This window comes from Rattus rattus, chromosome 6 (assembly GCF_011064425.1).
Source record: "Rattus rattus isolate New Zealand chromosome 6, Rrattus_CSIRO_v1, whole genome shotgun sequence".
Lineage (NCBI taxonomy): Eukaryota > Metazoa > Chordata > Mammalia > Rodentia > Muridae > Rattus > Rattus rattus.
The window spans coordinates 149,529,714-149,545,400 of record NC_046159.1 but is presented as its reverse complement, the minus strand read 5'-3'; the positions used below and the strand labels follow the sequence as shown (position 1 = coordinate 149,545,400).

At 40.8% G+C, this 15,687-nt stretch overlaps 1 protein-coding gene across 1 annotated transcript in view; it reads right to left on the bottom strand.

The window, feature by feature from the left end:
- Magi2 (membrane associated guanylate kinase, WW and PDZ domain containing 2) overlaps positions 1–15,687 on the bottom strand; it is a 1,438,642-nt gene that overhangs the window by 461,836 nt on the left and 961,119 nt on the right. The window contains 1 exon segment of the mRNA XM_032907059.1: positions 8,235–8,314. Within this exon segment, the coding sequence (XP_032762950.1) occupies positions 8,235–8,314 (80 nt within the window).

Here is a 15,687-nt window from a genome sequence, read left to right as displayed (position 1 = left end):
AGGGAAATGCAAATCAAAACAACCCTGAGATTCCACCTCACACCAGTCAGAATGGCTAAGATCAAAAACTCTGGCGACAGCAGATGCTGGTGAGGATATGGAGAAAGAGGAACACTCCTCCATTGTTGGTGGGGTTGCAAACTGTTACAGCCACTCTGGAAATCAGTCTGGAGGTTCCTCAGAAATTGGACATAGTACTACCACCCATACCGCTCCTGGGCATATACCCAAAAGATGTTCCAACATACAACAAGGAAACATGCTCCACTATCTTCATAGCAGCCTTATTTATAATAACCAGAAGCTGGAAAGAACCCAGATGCCCTTCAATAGAGGAATGGATACCGAAAATGTGGTACATTTACACAATGGAGTACTACTCAGCTAGCTACCAAAAACAATGACTTCTTGAAATTCTTAGGCAAATGGATGGAACTAGAAAATATCATCCTGAGTGAGGTAACCCAATCACAGAAAAACACACATGGTATGCATTCACTGATAAATGGATATTAGCCTAAAAGCTTGGATTACCCAAGATATAATCCACAGACCACATGTAGTTCAAGAAGGATGACCAAAGTAAAGATGCTTCAGTCTTCCTTAGAAGGGGGAACGAAAATATTCATAGGAGGAGATATGGAGACAAAGTTTGGAACAGAGACTGAAGGAATGGACATTCAAAGCCTGCCGCACCTGGGGATCCAGCCCATATACATACAGCCACCAAACCCAGACAATATTGCTGATGCCAAGAAGTGCATGATGACAGGAGCCCGATATAGCTGTCTCCTGAGAGGCTCTGCCAGAGCATGACAAATACAGAGGCAGACTCTCGTAGCCAACCATTGAACTGAGAATGGGGTCCTCATTGGAGGAGCTGAAGGGGTTTGCAGCCCCGTAAGAACAACAATACCAATCAACCAGAGCTCCCAGGGACTAAACCACCATCCAGAGTACACATGGACAGACCCATGGCTCCAGCTGCATATGTAGCAGGGAATGGCTTTGTTGGACATCAATGGAAGAGAAGCCCTTGATCCTGCCAAGGCTGGACCCCCCAGTATAAGGGAATGTCAGGGCAGGGACGTGGGAGGGGGTGGGTGGATGGGTGGGGAAACACCCTCTTAGAAGAAGAAGGTGGGATGGGATAGGGGGTTTATGGATGGGAAACTGGGAAAGGGGATAGCATTTGAAATATAAATAAATAAATAAATAAATAAATAAATAAATAAATAAATCCAATATTAAAAAGAAAAAATAAAATTGTCTAAGTGAAAAAATTTGTAGGTAGAAATCAAATCATATGGAATCTAGGAAAAGTTTCTATAGCTTACACATGACTTTGGTCAAATCATTGAAAATTAAGACAACAAGAGCAACTGCTTTCCTATATGCACATCATCAAAATGAGATTTAAAACACAATACTATGCTTATCGCTAAAAAAAATAATGCTTATATATACACTAAAAACATGCTCAATATGTTTTTCTGGAAAATTAAGAAAGCACTGAGGGAAAAATCAAATAAGACATCAACAATAAGAATTATCATGCCCATGGGTTGGAACCCATCATAATTAAAGACAGTATATTAATTTTTTTCCACATCGATCTATAGGTTCAATGAGGTTCCTTCCGGAATACCAGCAAGATGTTCTGTAGTCATAGACAAAGTTCTAGAAGTTATTTGGACAAGTAGGGAACCTAATAAATAAAGCAGGCTGATCAAGAATAGAGTAGGAATTCCCACTGTGCTCAGCTAAGGCTTGAGTGGCAGCTATGAAAGTCGAGGGAAGATGGCGTGGCTAAAAACTGTATAGGGATGGATGGGATGCAAAGATGTATGGCAGAGCACAGGCAACCACTCATGGGAAGCTAGCCTTTTAGTAGTGCTCGCTGGACATCCCTAGACACAAGGGATAAGGAAGCACCACGGCCACACATACACCAACTGAAATACAGCTCCCTGCTCATAAACCCGACCGATACTTACACAGCCCTAGCTGACCCACAAAGAGGGACAGGAGTTGAGCTCATTAAGACAAGCATCTGGACGAGTTCCTGTGCAGAGGACGGAAGGAGGAAGCACGGACGTTTACCGGGAGTATACCCTGAAATAATTCATAGCCAGAGTCAAGAATGTCCAAAAAGCTACTGAAAAGAAATCAGTCCAAATGGCTAAAACCATGATGTGGCATTCCACGGTTTATCGCTGACAGAGAACGGGTAATTGCACGGAAAGATGTCTGATATCAGCTATCAGGAAAATTCCAAGGCACCAACTGAGTGGCTAAAGTTAGGAAACCGCCTCGTCAGCCAATGATGGTAAAGAATTTCTTACAGTAATACACTTCTAAGTTCTTAGCAAGTTCGCCAGATTAAAGGCATTTGGATTATATTGGACATATTTGAGAAATTAGGGTTACTAATTATCAAAAAGATTTAAATGAGAAGAGAAGCCAGACTTCTCGTGTAAAGAAAGAGGAGGCAATCTAAAGCCAGTATCTAACAGACGTAAGTACAAACTCATTGGTGTCAGTTTTATAAATGACTTGTAACTAAGCAGCATCTTAGGCAACTTTCTTCCCTGGAAAAACATTATATTCAGTATGCATTATAAAACACGACCGTTTCTGAATTCATTGCTTTTTCAGGATAAAGTTCCGAGGACTCGTTAGTGACGGTTAAAATGTAAGTTTGTGGCGGCAGCAGTTAAAACCGACTTCCTTTTCTGTAGGAATATGAGTAAACTCAATCTTCAGACCCTGAATCCTGGTATGAAGCCATCAAGCCAGTTGATGCAGATGTAATTATTATTTTGTGAAAATCTAAAGCCACTTTAATAGAACAGAGAGGAAAACATCAATCTAATAATATCAGGCTGCAACTAGAGACTTGGAAAACGTTAGCTCACATGGATCCGTTCCCTTCCAACTCTCCAAGAACCTTAGAGAAGCCCAAAGCTGTTACTGTAGGTCAGGTCTCCCTCTACCCTCTCCACCCTTGTCCTCTGGGAGGCTCGTTTGCTGAGTGCCGTCTAAAGGAACTGAACTTACGGGGCAATAAGCGCCATCCTCCCTGTATATGAAGCTAAGTTCTTTTGGAAGAAAGAGAATGCTTCTTCCATGGGTGAGAATCATGATGCTAGAGAATCAGGTCCTTGCCTGCAGGGTTTGGAGCAGTTTTTCTTGGCTACATAATGACAGGAATTCTTCTCCTGAACATAGAGAGCATTCGGGGATGCTCCTGAGCTGAGTCATATTTAAACTTTGACAGAGCTATTCTAGAAGAGCGCTTTTATTTTGTGCATGCAATGTTGTGTGTGCATGTGCTTATGTTTGTGCACAGGCACATTGTGTATGTGATTGTGAGTGTGTGTGAGTGTGTGTGCATGAATGAGCAGGTGTATTTGTGTGCAAAGATCTGCATGTGGCCAGAGGTTGACGTGACATCTCAATCAGTTACCACCTTACTGTCTGAGACAGGGTCTTTCTCCTCCTTCCCAGTCTGGGACTATAGGAAGCCACTGTCATGTTCAGGCTTTTTTAAAAATTCGATGTGGATCAAATTCAGATATTCATGTTTGTATAACAAGCCCTTTACCAACTGACCTATCTTCCAGCATCTGATTCTCTCCCACTTGATTCTTGTGGGATTTGTCGCAACAGGAAGAGCTATCATTCAAAGTGTCCTGGGAGAATCGCCATGCTTCTGATTCCGAGGGTGAAATGGGATGGTATTTTACACAGAATTTAACCAGTTTTGCATCCAAATTATTCAATCGCTAACTTTCTCTCCCTCTGGCTTTTTAAATACGACTATATTGGATTACTAAACACTACTCCCCCAAATTCTATTATTAGAATCCAGTAGTAGGTGGAAACTTTTTTTCTGCCATGTACACTGGTGCTAAAACTCCCCAACTGCACAGAGCATGACAGATTCACAGAGCACAATGACTTTGGTATTTTAAACCACACTGTGAGAAGGGAGTTGCTTTTATGTTTAGTGGGTGTTAGCTTTCAGATTAAAAGGGCCAAGTGATTGCCTTCCTGTAAACAGAAGAAAAAAAACCCATTTATTTCTTACATTTTTCAAGTCAGACCATCCGTTATCCCCATGACATCAAGAAGCAATATGTTATTGGCCTTTCTATCTTCGTAAGTATCATTTAAGTCAGCTGAGAACCCTTCCTGTTTTTCTTTTGCTTAGCTTCCAATTATAACTGACAAGAAATTAAGCACCTATGTCTTAACATAGCAAACACCCATACACACATAAAACACTCAACGCAGAGAGTTTATGAGCCTGTTAGGGGGCTATAAACCCATAATGCCAGCACTCAGAGAAAGGAGACAGGACGATTGTGAGGCTGAGGCCTGTCTGGACTGGGCTATGTAGTAAGGCCCTTTCTCTCCTTGTCAAAACCCTATTTTTAAAATAACTGCACTTAAATTTCTCCTTTGCAGTAAGATTGACCATGTAAAAATCTGGGTACAATATTGAAAGGGGTCAGGGACCAACCTAACTTTGGACATTGCAGCATGCTATGGTTACCTAAAAAGTTCAAGTTTAAAAGCTACTCTATCAAGTCAACACATATGTGTGTGACGCGTGTGTGTGTGAGCGTGCACACAGAGAGAGACACAGACACAGACAGACAGAAAGACACACACACACACACACACACACACACACACACACACACACACACACACCATAAAAGTTCTCACATAATGTCTGAGAGTATTTCATTCTGTGTTTGCTCATAGCTCTCCTTGGCCACATATCCACATATGACCGGTAGGCTGCAGGTTGGATAGAAAAGTCTGTGTAGCGGTGAAACCTGGTGAGATGCAGGAAGATTTTCAATGCCTCATATTGACCCGGGGATCTTAGAAATCTGAGTTCAGACCTGATTTGTGAAGAGAGACCGTGATGGAGGTAAGGGAAATGAGCGAGTTGCACGGAATTTCTGAGAGACTGTCTTGATGACACAGAGAACACAGACAGTTGGTTCCAAGGCCTATGACAATTATTCCCCAGTGCTTGTTAGAGCGGGACAACTGCAGAGCCCACAGACACGTACACGTAAACGCCAAGCTAAAATTCCTGAAAACTAAAAACAAAACCGAAAACAGTGACAAAAGTAACCTAGATTCTTCTACAGTCCTACAGCCTTGAGAATAAAATGCTTAGAAATATCAGTGTTCATGATGTGCCAAGAGCAAAGGCCCCACATGATGAGGCGGACTAAAATTTATGCTAGGTGTTGAAGCCAGCCCATCTTTAATTCTGTATGGTCTCAGAGTGAAGTTTATATATATTTTAAATAGTTAAGGGAGAAGTGAGAGTTTTTCGTTCTATGAGAGCATACAGAAGCCACGCTTCCGGGCCTTTAACTAAGAATGTATTGGCACAAACTTAGGCTCACCGCACACTCATTTTCATTGCTGTAGGAGAGTGAGTAGGTGCAAAGAGGCTGAGCTGCCCTTTGAAGCCTAAAATAAGCTAAGCGGCCCCTCTCCAGATCGCCTTCGCCAAGCTACATTAGGATGTGAGCTGAAAACCCTGGCACACACGTGCCCAGAGAGTGAGGAAGCAGCAGAGATGGACCGCATCTCACCAGAAACCAATCCAGCTTCAGGTTGGCTCCGCTCTGGATTGGATCATGGCAACTGACAGTGAGCCCCTCTGCCTGGCAGGGGAAGGGGGCGTCTCATCTGGAGAAGGATATCCCCATGTGGAAGACCCACAGTTTGCAGACACACACTTTACACACATTCCAGGATTCAGAAAATTACTACACCGACCTCGTGTAACTGATGCCCAATTGTCTTAACCAGCAGCCTCCAAAGCAATCCCTCAACACTTTTAGCAATCAGTAGTGATCCATGTTATTTACAAGAAGGAAACCAGAAAAAGCAGTATCACCCAGAAGCACTTTTCTTGGCAAGAAAACATAAATTACATATCCAGAACAGTAGTGATCCAATGAAACAAACATGAGTTTCTAATGCCTAGCGTCTCGGGAATCTATGGAATGTCTATGAATTATTTTGTAGCAAATGAAAACAGTACCCGCCCAGCACCAAGTGTTCTCTAGACCTCATTTCTCAAGGACATATGGTTTTAGGTGCATTTTAGGGCATCTACCATCCAGAGAACCCAGATAAATATAGATGTGTAGAACATTAACAGTGGAATGTTGTAAAATGCATGATGTTGTTTTTCCTCATCCCCCGGGATGGAGAGGTTTGATCTTAGTGGTTTATTTTGAAGGATAGGAACAAGCTGAAGGAGCTAGACTGTTGTTGTAAAAATATAAAAAATAAAAAAGGTATCGTTGTCTTTTACCTCGCTAGGTCCGGCACTGTGGTGTCCCAAGATATCTGCTAGATATCTTGGCGGAAACACAGCCCAACTCCGAGGTGGCCTAGTGTCTCCTGCCACTGCACATTTTCCTACATTCAAACCGTCACATAAAAGAACACACAACACAATAACCTTTGACCCAATTGATAAGATATAATTGCCCACTTAAACATACAAAGCCTGGTACCATCCATCCCTTAAGAACATTAGTAACAACCTGTAAATACACAGAGAGGAATCTTAAAGTCACAGGCCATGGCGTCTCACCCTCTCTTCCTCCTCTCCCTCCTTCCCGTTCCACTCTCCTCCCCTTCCTTCAAACTTCTCTCCCACCCATCTTTCCTTCTCCTCCAATGACAGGCCTGCTTCTATCCTGTACCTGCCCCTCACCTGTGTTTTACAAATTCAATGGGGAGAAGGTTCCGTTGAAGTCACCTGATTCCTGAGTAAGAGACTAGGCAGCTGTCCTTGGAGCAGTGGAATTAGCATCAAAATACAGATAACTCCAGGGCAAACCACAGCACTAGACAGCTGAGCAGAGCAGTATTTACAAATAGAAAAATTGTTAGAGTCACTTTAATTAGGATAGTCTAAGGTCAAGCAGCTGTGACCTAAGTAAATTGCAACTTTCACATGCAGCACATGAGGTCATTTTAATTTACAGTCTATCACAGTTTGCAATACACATCTCAGTGTTGTCCACGCACTGTAACCTAGCTGTACTTTAAAAAAAATGACGTTATATAATAACGCTATCACTTTCGCCATATCCACACACAGCCGCACTCTAGAAAGCTACATATAGATTTGATTAAAATTGGCTCTGTATACATTTATCTGTATATACAATTGAATTTTCTAATTTGTAATTTAACTTGGTAGTACATTTATCCTGATTTTATAATAAGAACCCATGATGTCACCTCAGGATGTTAGAGCTACTATTAGAAAAAAAAAATCAAAGAGCTTTGAGAATTAGAGGATTTTTTTTCTACTTAAAATAAACTTTAAAAAAAAAGTTTAAATCTCCATTACTCTTGTCAACTTTATGTGGCCTTCAGCGACATACGCTTCCATACAGGGCTCCAACTTTTGATAAAAAGAGGCTATAAATGTGGTCAAATAATAAATCATTAGGTAAGAATAAGTATTTTAGGTAAACGATAAGAATTCCTTTTACATTAACTCAATAATTTTAGAAATCACAAGGATCCTCAATTACAGACCTCATTCATGCGATTTACGAATTTACAAACCCGGCTTGAACTCATCTAGTAACCTAAATTATTTTTAAAAATTCTTCCCCTACATACGAACAGCCCATTTTCTAAGCCAGTGTCTGCAATCTGTCTAGGACCTGGAAAATGGTAAGGATCATCTAGGACACTCATCCAGTTATCTGTTTTATTCACCTGCCCGTTTATAGAATACAACCTTCCTGGACAATACCCGTTCCGTGCTAAGTGGCAGGATGTGGTTGCCTTTGAGGGGGACACCAAGTGTCATTTACAGTTCTGCAGCATCATATCTGCTCTAGCCGAGAGACCAGACTCCTCAGAGAAACCTACTGCAAACAAAAGTCCTTAGTAGGTGGAGGACGCCGGGCTAGAAGTCAAATAGAACCCACGCAGATGACCAAGATGGGATCCTCGGCAGTATCTCCTCGGGGGAGAAGCAGTAAGCCACATGTCCCCGCCGAAATGCCGGAGTTCGCCCTCTCTTATCTGAGCAGTAAATATTACACTTGGAAATGACTTCAGCCAGACCACTGCCTTTTTACATAAGAACCTCTTTTAAGAATCGCAAACATCCCCAAAGTGCACGGCTGCGAAATAATCGAAACTTAATAACCTACCATTTTCCTTGCACTCCTCTGCAGGCTTAGCCTTTTTGGCAAGTCGTGGATCCAGCCATGATGTTGTCTTTGTGTTATGGCTGAAAAGAAAAGAGATCACTCTGAAAAGACACATACTAAAAGGAACCAAGTTTATTCCTTGAGAAAAAAAAAAAGAAGAAGAAGAGCCGGGTTAGTCTAACAAAATTGCAATCGATACACTTAATTTGCTTACTGGTTCTAAGTAGCCCTGAAGGAGGTGTGAGAGTAATTGTGCAAGGCAGCTGTAAATTTGGCAACCTCAGCTCCCTGTCCTCAAAGCAGCTATTTTTATTAAAATCAACTAGAATGTTGCCAAGTTAACCTCATTGAAAATGCGGAACTCATCCAGAGCGAAAGGAATTTATTACAAACACAGGATTCTCCAGTTGGGAGAGCACAGCCCTTACACTCCGGCAGTTTCCTGCCTTTTGCAGAAGCCGCATTTTCATCTTAAAGCTGCCCTTTTCATAAACAATTGTTTTTGTTAACCACGGAGCTGGCAGAGGCAGTACAGAAGTGATGCAAATTATAGCATGTTCCTGGGATTTCTACATTTTCTCCAAACGTGATTAATAGCAAGTTTATTTACTCACATTACGCTATCTCACTCCTAAGTGCTTTTATCCCAGCCGGAAAAGGAATAGATGAAAATGTTTGTATTCTAATGTTTTTTTGGAATGGAATTTCTAGGAATGGAAAGGAAAAAAAAATATTGCTTAAGAGGAAAAAATGTTTCCTGTTCTTGCTTCTGAAATCTAGAAGCAAGAGAGATCTTCTCAGAGGCTCTCTTAATGGAGTCCTGGCATTAGTTGTGTTCGGGTCACCTGGTGGACTTGTTCGCAATGCATTCGGGGTCTTTGGAGAACTACCAGCCCTGGTCTTTGACGGGGATGTGAATTATGATTTGTGGGAGGAACCAGTTGCTCCAAATTCTCTGTCATTGACAAGTAATCCAGGTGATGCTTATGCATAATAATTCAGGACTACTCAATGGTTCGACTGGTGGTTAGAACCGAGCAGTTGCCTCTGTTGTATCATGGGAGCTCATGGACCAGTGGACCAGTGGAGAAGAGACAAAGACAAAGGTGCTGGGTCGTGTAAGATTGACGTAAGAATCAGTCAAAGGGCAATGAAAGAAACACAGGAGGGACAAACAGGGTAAGTGGACACTAGGACCAGAACACAGTGTACTTGAGTGTAGATACACTGGGGTCAGGCTGTTCACTACAACATACATATTCTCTCCAGCTATAGCAGTGTCTCAGATCTTAGTCAGACAACCAGATGTACTGGAAGTGAAGATGGGGAAAATTTCCTACAGAGTACAGTCATTATCAGAATCCTGAGACTGTTTTCTACTTCACAAAGGAGCTCTCAAGCCAGCACAGAGGGAGGATGTGGCCCAGCCAGACTCTGGAAAGCCAACCGATGTGTCAACGTCTTCTCCAGGTAGCCTTTTCTGGATGAGCTTTGCTTGACTGCTTCTAAGGGGGGCATCTCTGATTTGAGAACAATGTCTTCCTTTGCTTTCCACTGCTATGATGAGTCCTGTGACCCAAAGCAACTTCAGAGAAGAGAAGGTTTGTTTGGTTTACATTTCTGTTGCACTCTGCCATCCAGAGAAGTCAGGGCAGAAGTTTCAGGCAGAAGCGGAGACCTTGGAAAATGCCGCTGACCAGCTTGTTCTAGATGGTTCTCTCACCCTACTTTCTTATACACCAGGTCTACCTGTTCTGGGTTTGCACTGCTCCGAGCTCCCTAGGGCCTCATGTCAATCATTAATCAAGAAAATGCCCGCAGGTGTGTAACTCCAAGGGCCATTCTGATTGAGGCAATTCCCCAATGGAAGTTGTTCCCTTTCCCCAGTGACTGCAGTTGTGTCAAGATGACAAAAAAACAAAACAAAACAAAAAACCCACAACAAAAATCCTCAAAACTAACCAGCACAGACATTAAGATCTGTGAGTTATGAAATTCAGATGCTGAGGAAATCTTTTCTTTCAGTCATTCGTGTGTGGCAAGGGGGAAAGTCTACCTGGAGCTTTCCCAGCTGTATGCGTGCTCAGCCACAGAGGCATCTGGATGGGACTCTAATGGTTCAATCAGGTAATGCCTGTGAGGTTGCCTACTAAGTAAATCATCTGGCAAGTACGCCAGCTTTTACCGTCCCTCAGTTTGACCCCTGTAAGTCTGGTGTTGCCGCATTATCGGGTTTCAAGAAGGATGAAACTATTGTGGATGTGTTCAACTGGTCCTAGCCAGATATCAACACCTTCCATTATTTCCCACTTAACTGAGGTTAGAGATCCTGGGTATTCTGAACGTGGGAATCAGAAAACGGGCATTGGGTATGTCCGTGTTTTATGACAGAGGAGAACCACATGACTTAATGAAAACTTCACAGGTGCTTGTGTGTGTGTGTGTGTGTGTGTGTGTGTCTGTGTGTCTCTGTGTGTGTGTGTCTCTGTGTGTGTCTCTCTCTCTCTCTCTCTCTCTCTCTGTGTGTGTGTGTGTGTGTGTGTGTGTGTGTACATGCGTGTGCGCATGTGCCGGGGCGGGGGCTGTCTTTCATGTTTATCAGTGTCCATTTTGTATCAGGTAAGGGAACACATTGGGAGATAGGCAAGAGGCAAACATGTCCCCCACTTTCACCCACACTTGGCTTTTCTAAAATTTTTTTTTTTTATCTCTTTTGGAGAAAAATAATTTTCAAGTTCCTTAGACACATTCGTAAAAGCAAATATATCTATGGATAAATATTAAGGGGCTGTTAGTATGCCACCGCGGGAGTCAAATTACCATTTCTATACCACACTAGCACGGGTCTCAAAGACTGGCTAATTTAGGAAGGAGCTGTGAGCTCCCAGCTTTCCTGAGTTTATATAAAGCATTTCATTACAGAATGGATTTTTAGGTTGAACTAGAGTTAGCAGTGTGTCACTTTAATACATTTTGACAGATTGAGTCTCTTATAGTTAACAGTATTTTTAGCTGTTCCTCAGAAAATGATGCTGAAAGAAATGTGGGTAGTAGTTACCTCCAGTAATTGTCTTAAACATCACATGAAGACACAGCACAGGAGTTTTCAATAGTGGCTCTCAGCAGCCTTGTAATTTGCATGCTCCTCCAAGATGCCTTACAAAGGGGATATTTTTAATGCCTTCGGGAGACAACACACTAAATAGCTTTCCCACTTCCCTCAAATTATGTATTTTAAACCTTAATAATTCCATTTGAGGATAGGATTTAATGCTGGGCAGGAAACCACACAGAATGGAATCATTGAGAGTTTCCCCTCCCCACAGTCTGGGTGCGATTTTTCCTTAAATTCAAGGAAGGCATTTCTTTCCGTTTCCCTAGCTAGGACAGAGTCAGGTGCTTGGCATCAATTTTCTGTATCTCTCCAAGATGTGCGCCACCAAAAATGACATTAAAAGGGATTGCTGGTGCAGTATAATCTTCTACAGTGCTTTTCACCAATAGACTTATTCATCCCGTGCTTTAACGGAGATGGACCTATTTAGGTTCCATTTACACAGAGACTGCTCTTCCTCTAGTGGGTAAATGGTACATATCCTTCCAGGAGCTTTGAATCACAGTAATGTCTCAATTTACATGTTTCTATAGATGAAGCTAGATGTTCACGAAAAGAGTCGATAGCTTGTCATGTTTAGTTGATGTCATATTTAATAACCTTGACGAACATCTAAAATTCATGGCTTGTCCTATCCACCCCAAAACCTAAGGCTAAACCACACGTGAGACTTAATAAACTATAGAGGACTGTGACAAGCCAGAACTAAAATGTCATTCAAGAACAAAATTCTAGTTTCAACTCATATCCAGATGCCTTGGAAAATATGCACAGATTGACCTGCTGGTGATCAGGAGGGCCCATACATGCTGTCCCCTTAACCTCTGCCAAGCAGGCAAGGTATCAAGTTAAATAATAACATCTCGTCTTCTCACACAAAACATGCTTCATGTCAACAGGAGAAGCTACCCATGGCACTGCAGTCCTGCTGAGACAAAGCTGGAGAGCCTGCTTCTCGCTTCTGATTATTTCAGAAAGGAAACTGAAAATCACCATGCACCCACTTTACAGATGCAGAAGCAAAGGGTGAGAGTCCCTGGGTAGCCTAGCCAAGGTTACATGGCTAGCACACAGACCCTAAAGGACTGGAGTAAACCCCGGTCTAGGGAGTCCCACACTCATGTGTTTGACTATCTGAAAGAAGACACGTGTGTTGTTTCCAAGTCTGTTTTTCATAGGAACATGCTTCTCTCCTCCCTCAGTGGTTATCAGGGATCTAGTCCAATCTCCTGCCAGTCATTTAGACTTGAAGGTTGCGATCACTAAATCCACCTGAAAGTGCTGACTGCCTTATAGTGGGCAGGCATTTGCATATTAAATTGCATGTGCATAGAGGACACAGAGAGCTCTGGAGGTCAGCAGGTGCCAATAACTCCACTAGAAAAGTGTTCTTCCTGACATCAACTTAAATTCCCGCCTCGAGACACTGGAAATTACATTTCAATCCTGCACATCTGACTTCTTCCCCCTAAAATAAATGTCTATAAAGAACTCATATTTGTGTAATTTGCATATGAATATTAGGTCTTGGGAGTTAAAAACTGTACTACAGTGATGGTTGGAGATAGAGCTCAGTGGTAAAGTGTCTGTGGAGTAGGCATAAGACCTTAGCTTCATTCCCATGCAATGTCAAAAAAAAAAAATTAAGTTAATCACAAAATGCTACAAACAGGTAGTCACTGTGAGCAAAACTTAAGAATTTTTCTACAGGTCATATTGTGCTTTCTCTCCCATTCCATATTTCTCATGCATGTTTCTTTTTTCCCCTGTCAGGATACAAACCCCAGTCTCAGGTATAAATGGTGAATCCTTAAGAGCTACTCACTTTAAACTGACTTAAAGGCAGCCTTTCCTTCCCTTCTCTTTCTGTTCAATTTCTTTCCGCTTTATTCTGACTTTTTCATGCATTGTTAGCTGGACCAAAACAAGGTTTTTTTTTTCTGTTCTGTGAATTCTGGAACAGTTTTCTTTTACAATTTAAACTTGACGAGTGCTGCTAATTCAATGTTTCTTCCCATTCTCTGTAAGTCAACAGGTTGAGTCAGGAGATGCTTGAAATGTGTGTGGACATTCAGGTTTAAAGAGCAGTCATTGTGTAGATTCGGGATAAAAGTAATACAGACTGGAGACTGTATTTTATTAAAATCTAAATGAAAGTTATTTCAAGGCATATGAATTTATCCTTATATCATAGCAAAAAGAAAATAAAACAATTCAGGATTATCTCATTTTCCAAAGACTTTCTCTTCCTTATTATTATTCAAAAAGAAATTATTAGAAGCTCAAGATATATAATTGGTTGGACATATATTACTCATGATTAACTTTTGATATTTTTGCTTCATGATACTATTTATTAAAAGATTCATTTTAGAGTATGTGAATTCACATTTCTTTTCATGCATATAACAAGCATTTTTCAAAAGAAATTTTATTACAAATATTATAATCATTGTTAGAGATATACATTTTGTAACATTTTGCCTAAAATACTTATTTCTTTTCTGGAGATTAAGCATGAATCTTGTAGAGGTACAGAAAACATGTCAAAAGAGAAAACATGAAGTGTACCTAGTATTTTAATAAAACATATAAGAAGCAAATCCAAGTCAAGTGTTGTGCCTTTAAGTGATGTATCATGCCTAGAAGAGAAAGTGGTTTTCTGATGTTGCCAAGTTAAAAAAAAAATGGCTGTATTTGTTTACAATAAATTTCCAAAGTATTTTATCTTCTAACAAGTGGGAAGTTTTTTTTTTCTTGATATGGTCAATGATGATTTAGTTAAACATAACAAGATAGAGAGATAGCAACACAACTTTGTGTGTGTCTGTGTGTTTGTGTGTGCGCGCATGTGTGTGTCTAGATTTGAAAACCAGATACAACTCTAGCATTTTTCCCATATGTGTTTTCAGTGTCAAAGGCCTTCATTGACAAATGCATTACTTAAGGTGCCATGATGCCCACACCATTCTTGAAGACAGTAATAAACAATAGGTTCTTGTTGCTTCTTTGGTTTTGGCCAAAGAGCAGCCTGGCTTGTGTCACTAACTAAACTGACTCCCAAACAAAGAAACATTCTAATGGGTTCCCCAAACCATGCCGGTTGAGATTAACCCCATGGCCACTACTCTCTATGCAGTATTTAGCTTCTTGGAGAGGGTATTTCTGGTCAAGAAATGTACTGAACAAAAAACACTTGTAACATGAAAGTTCACTCCGGCTGTTCGTTTACGTATTGGAGGGAGTATGGGACAATGAAAATAGCTTCCTAAGGGGACAGCTATAGAACTTTGAGATTGATACTTCATCCAAGGCTGCCTCAGGACCTTGTCTATAAAACAAGGATGGATCAAGCCCTTTATAAAGTAGCTATGGGATGCTATGTGCAGACTAAACAATATTGTAGATCCTTGAAGAACAAGGCCCCTGAACACGCGCTGTACAGCATGCAACCATGATCCTTGTCCTTGACTAGTGTATGTTTAAAATTGTTCTTGACGCACCGCATGTATGTAGTAAATATTTGTTAAGTAAACAGAAGAATACTGGCTCGATCATTTCTTGGTTGTGCAGATTCTTGGCAAGTAGCTATTGATTTATGTAAGCCTCACATTCATAAAGTGAGGATTAAATGAACAGAGTGTGAATGTTTAACATTTAGCTATTTTTGTTAAGGTAATTTAAACACAGTCTGAAAAAAAATAACAGGTTTTTCAATATAGGATAAATCATTCAAAATCACATTTGCATATTTCTCATTTGAATTTATAATGAATATGGTGCCTATTATAAGGGATAATATATTAATAAAGATGCTGAGTCAAGGAAACTAGCAGCCTTTATAGTTTTCAAAATTGTCAGATGTAAGTCATTAATATCGTTAAAAGTATGTTAGGGAGAATATGATCCTTCGTAATTTAAAACAATTTTGCTAAAAATTATCTTAAGATAGTCCCTTCTCCCCACTAACATGTCATTGTAAATGATAAAAAAAAATTCTATTTATCACTCACCTAAGGAAGTATTAAAAATTAGGAATCAATCTACCTCAAGACCCAGCTATACCACTTGTGGGCTTATACCCAAAGAATACTCCATTCTACCTGAATGATACTTGCTCAAACATGTTCATTTCAGCTTTATTCATAGTAGCTAGAAAGGAGAAACAAAGTAGATGTCTTTCAACATAAGAATGGGTAAAGAAAATGTGGTATATCTACACAATGGAATATTATTTAGCTGTTAAAAACAGCGACATCATGACATTTTCAGGCAAATGGATGGAACTAGAAAAGATCACCTTGAGTGAGGTAACCAGGAAGATACTCACTTATAAGT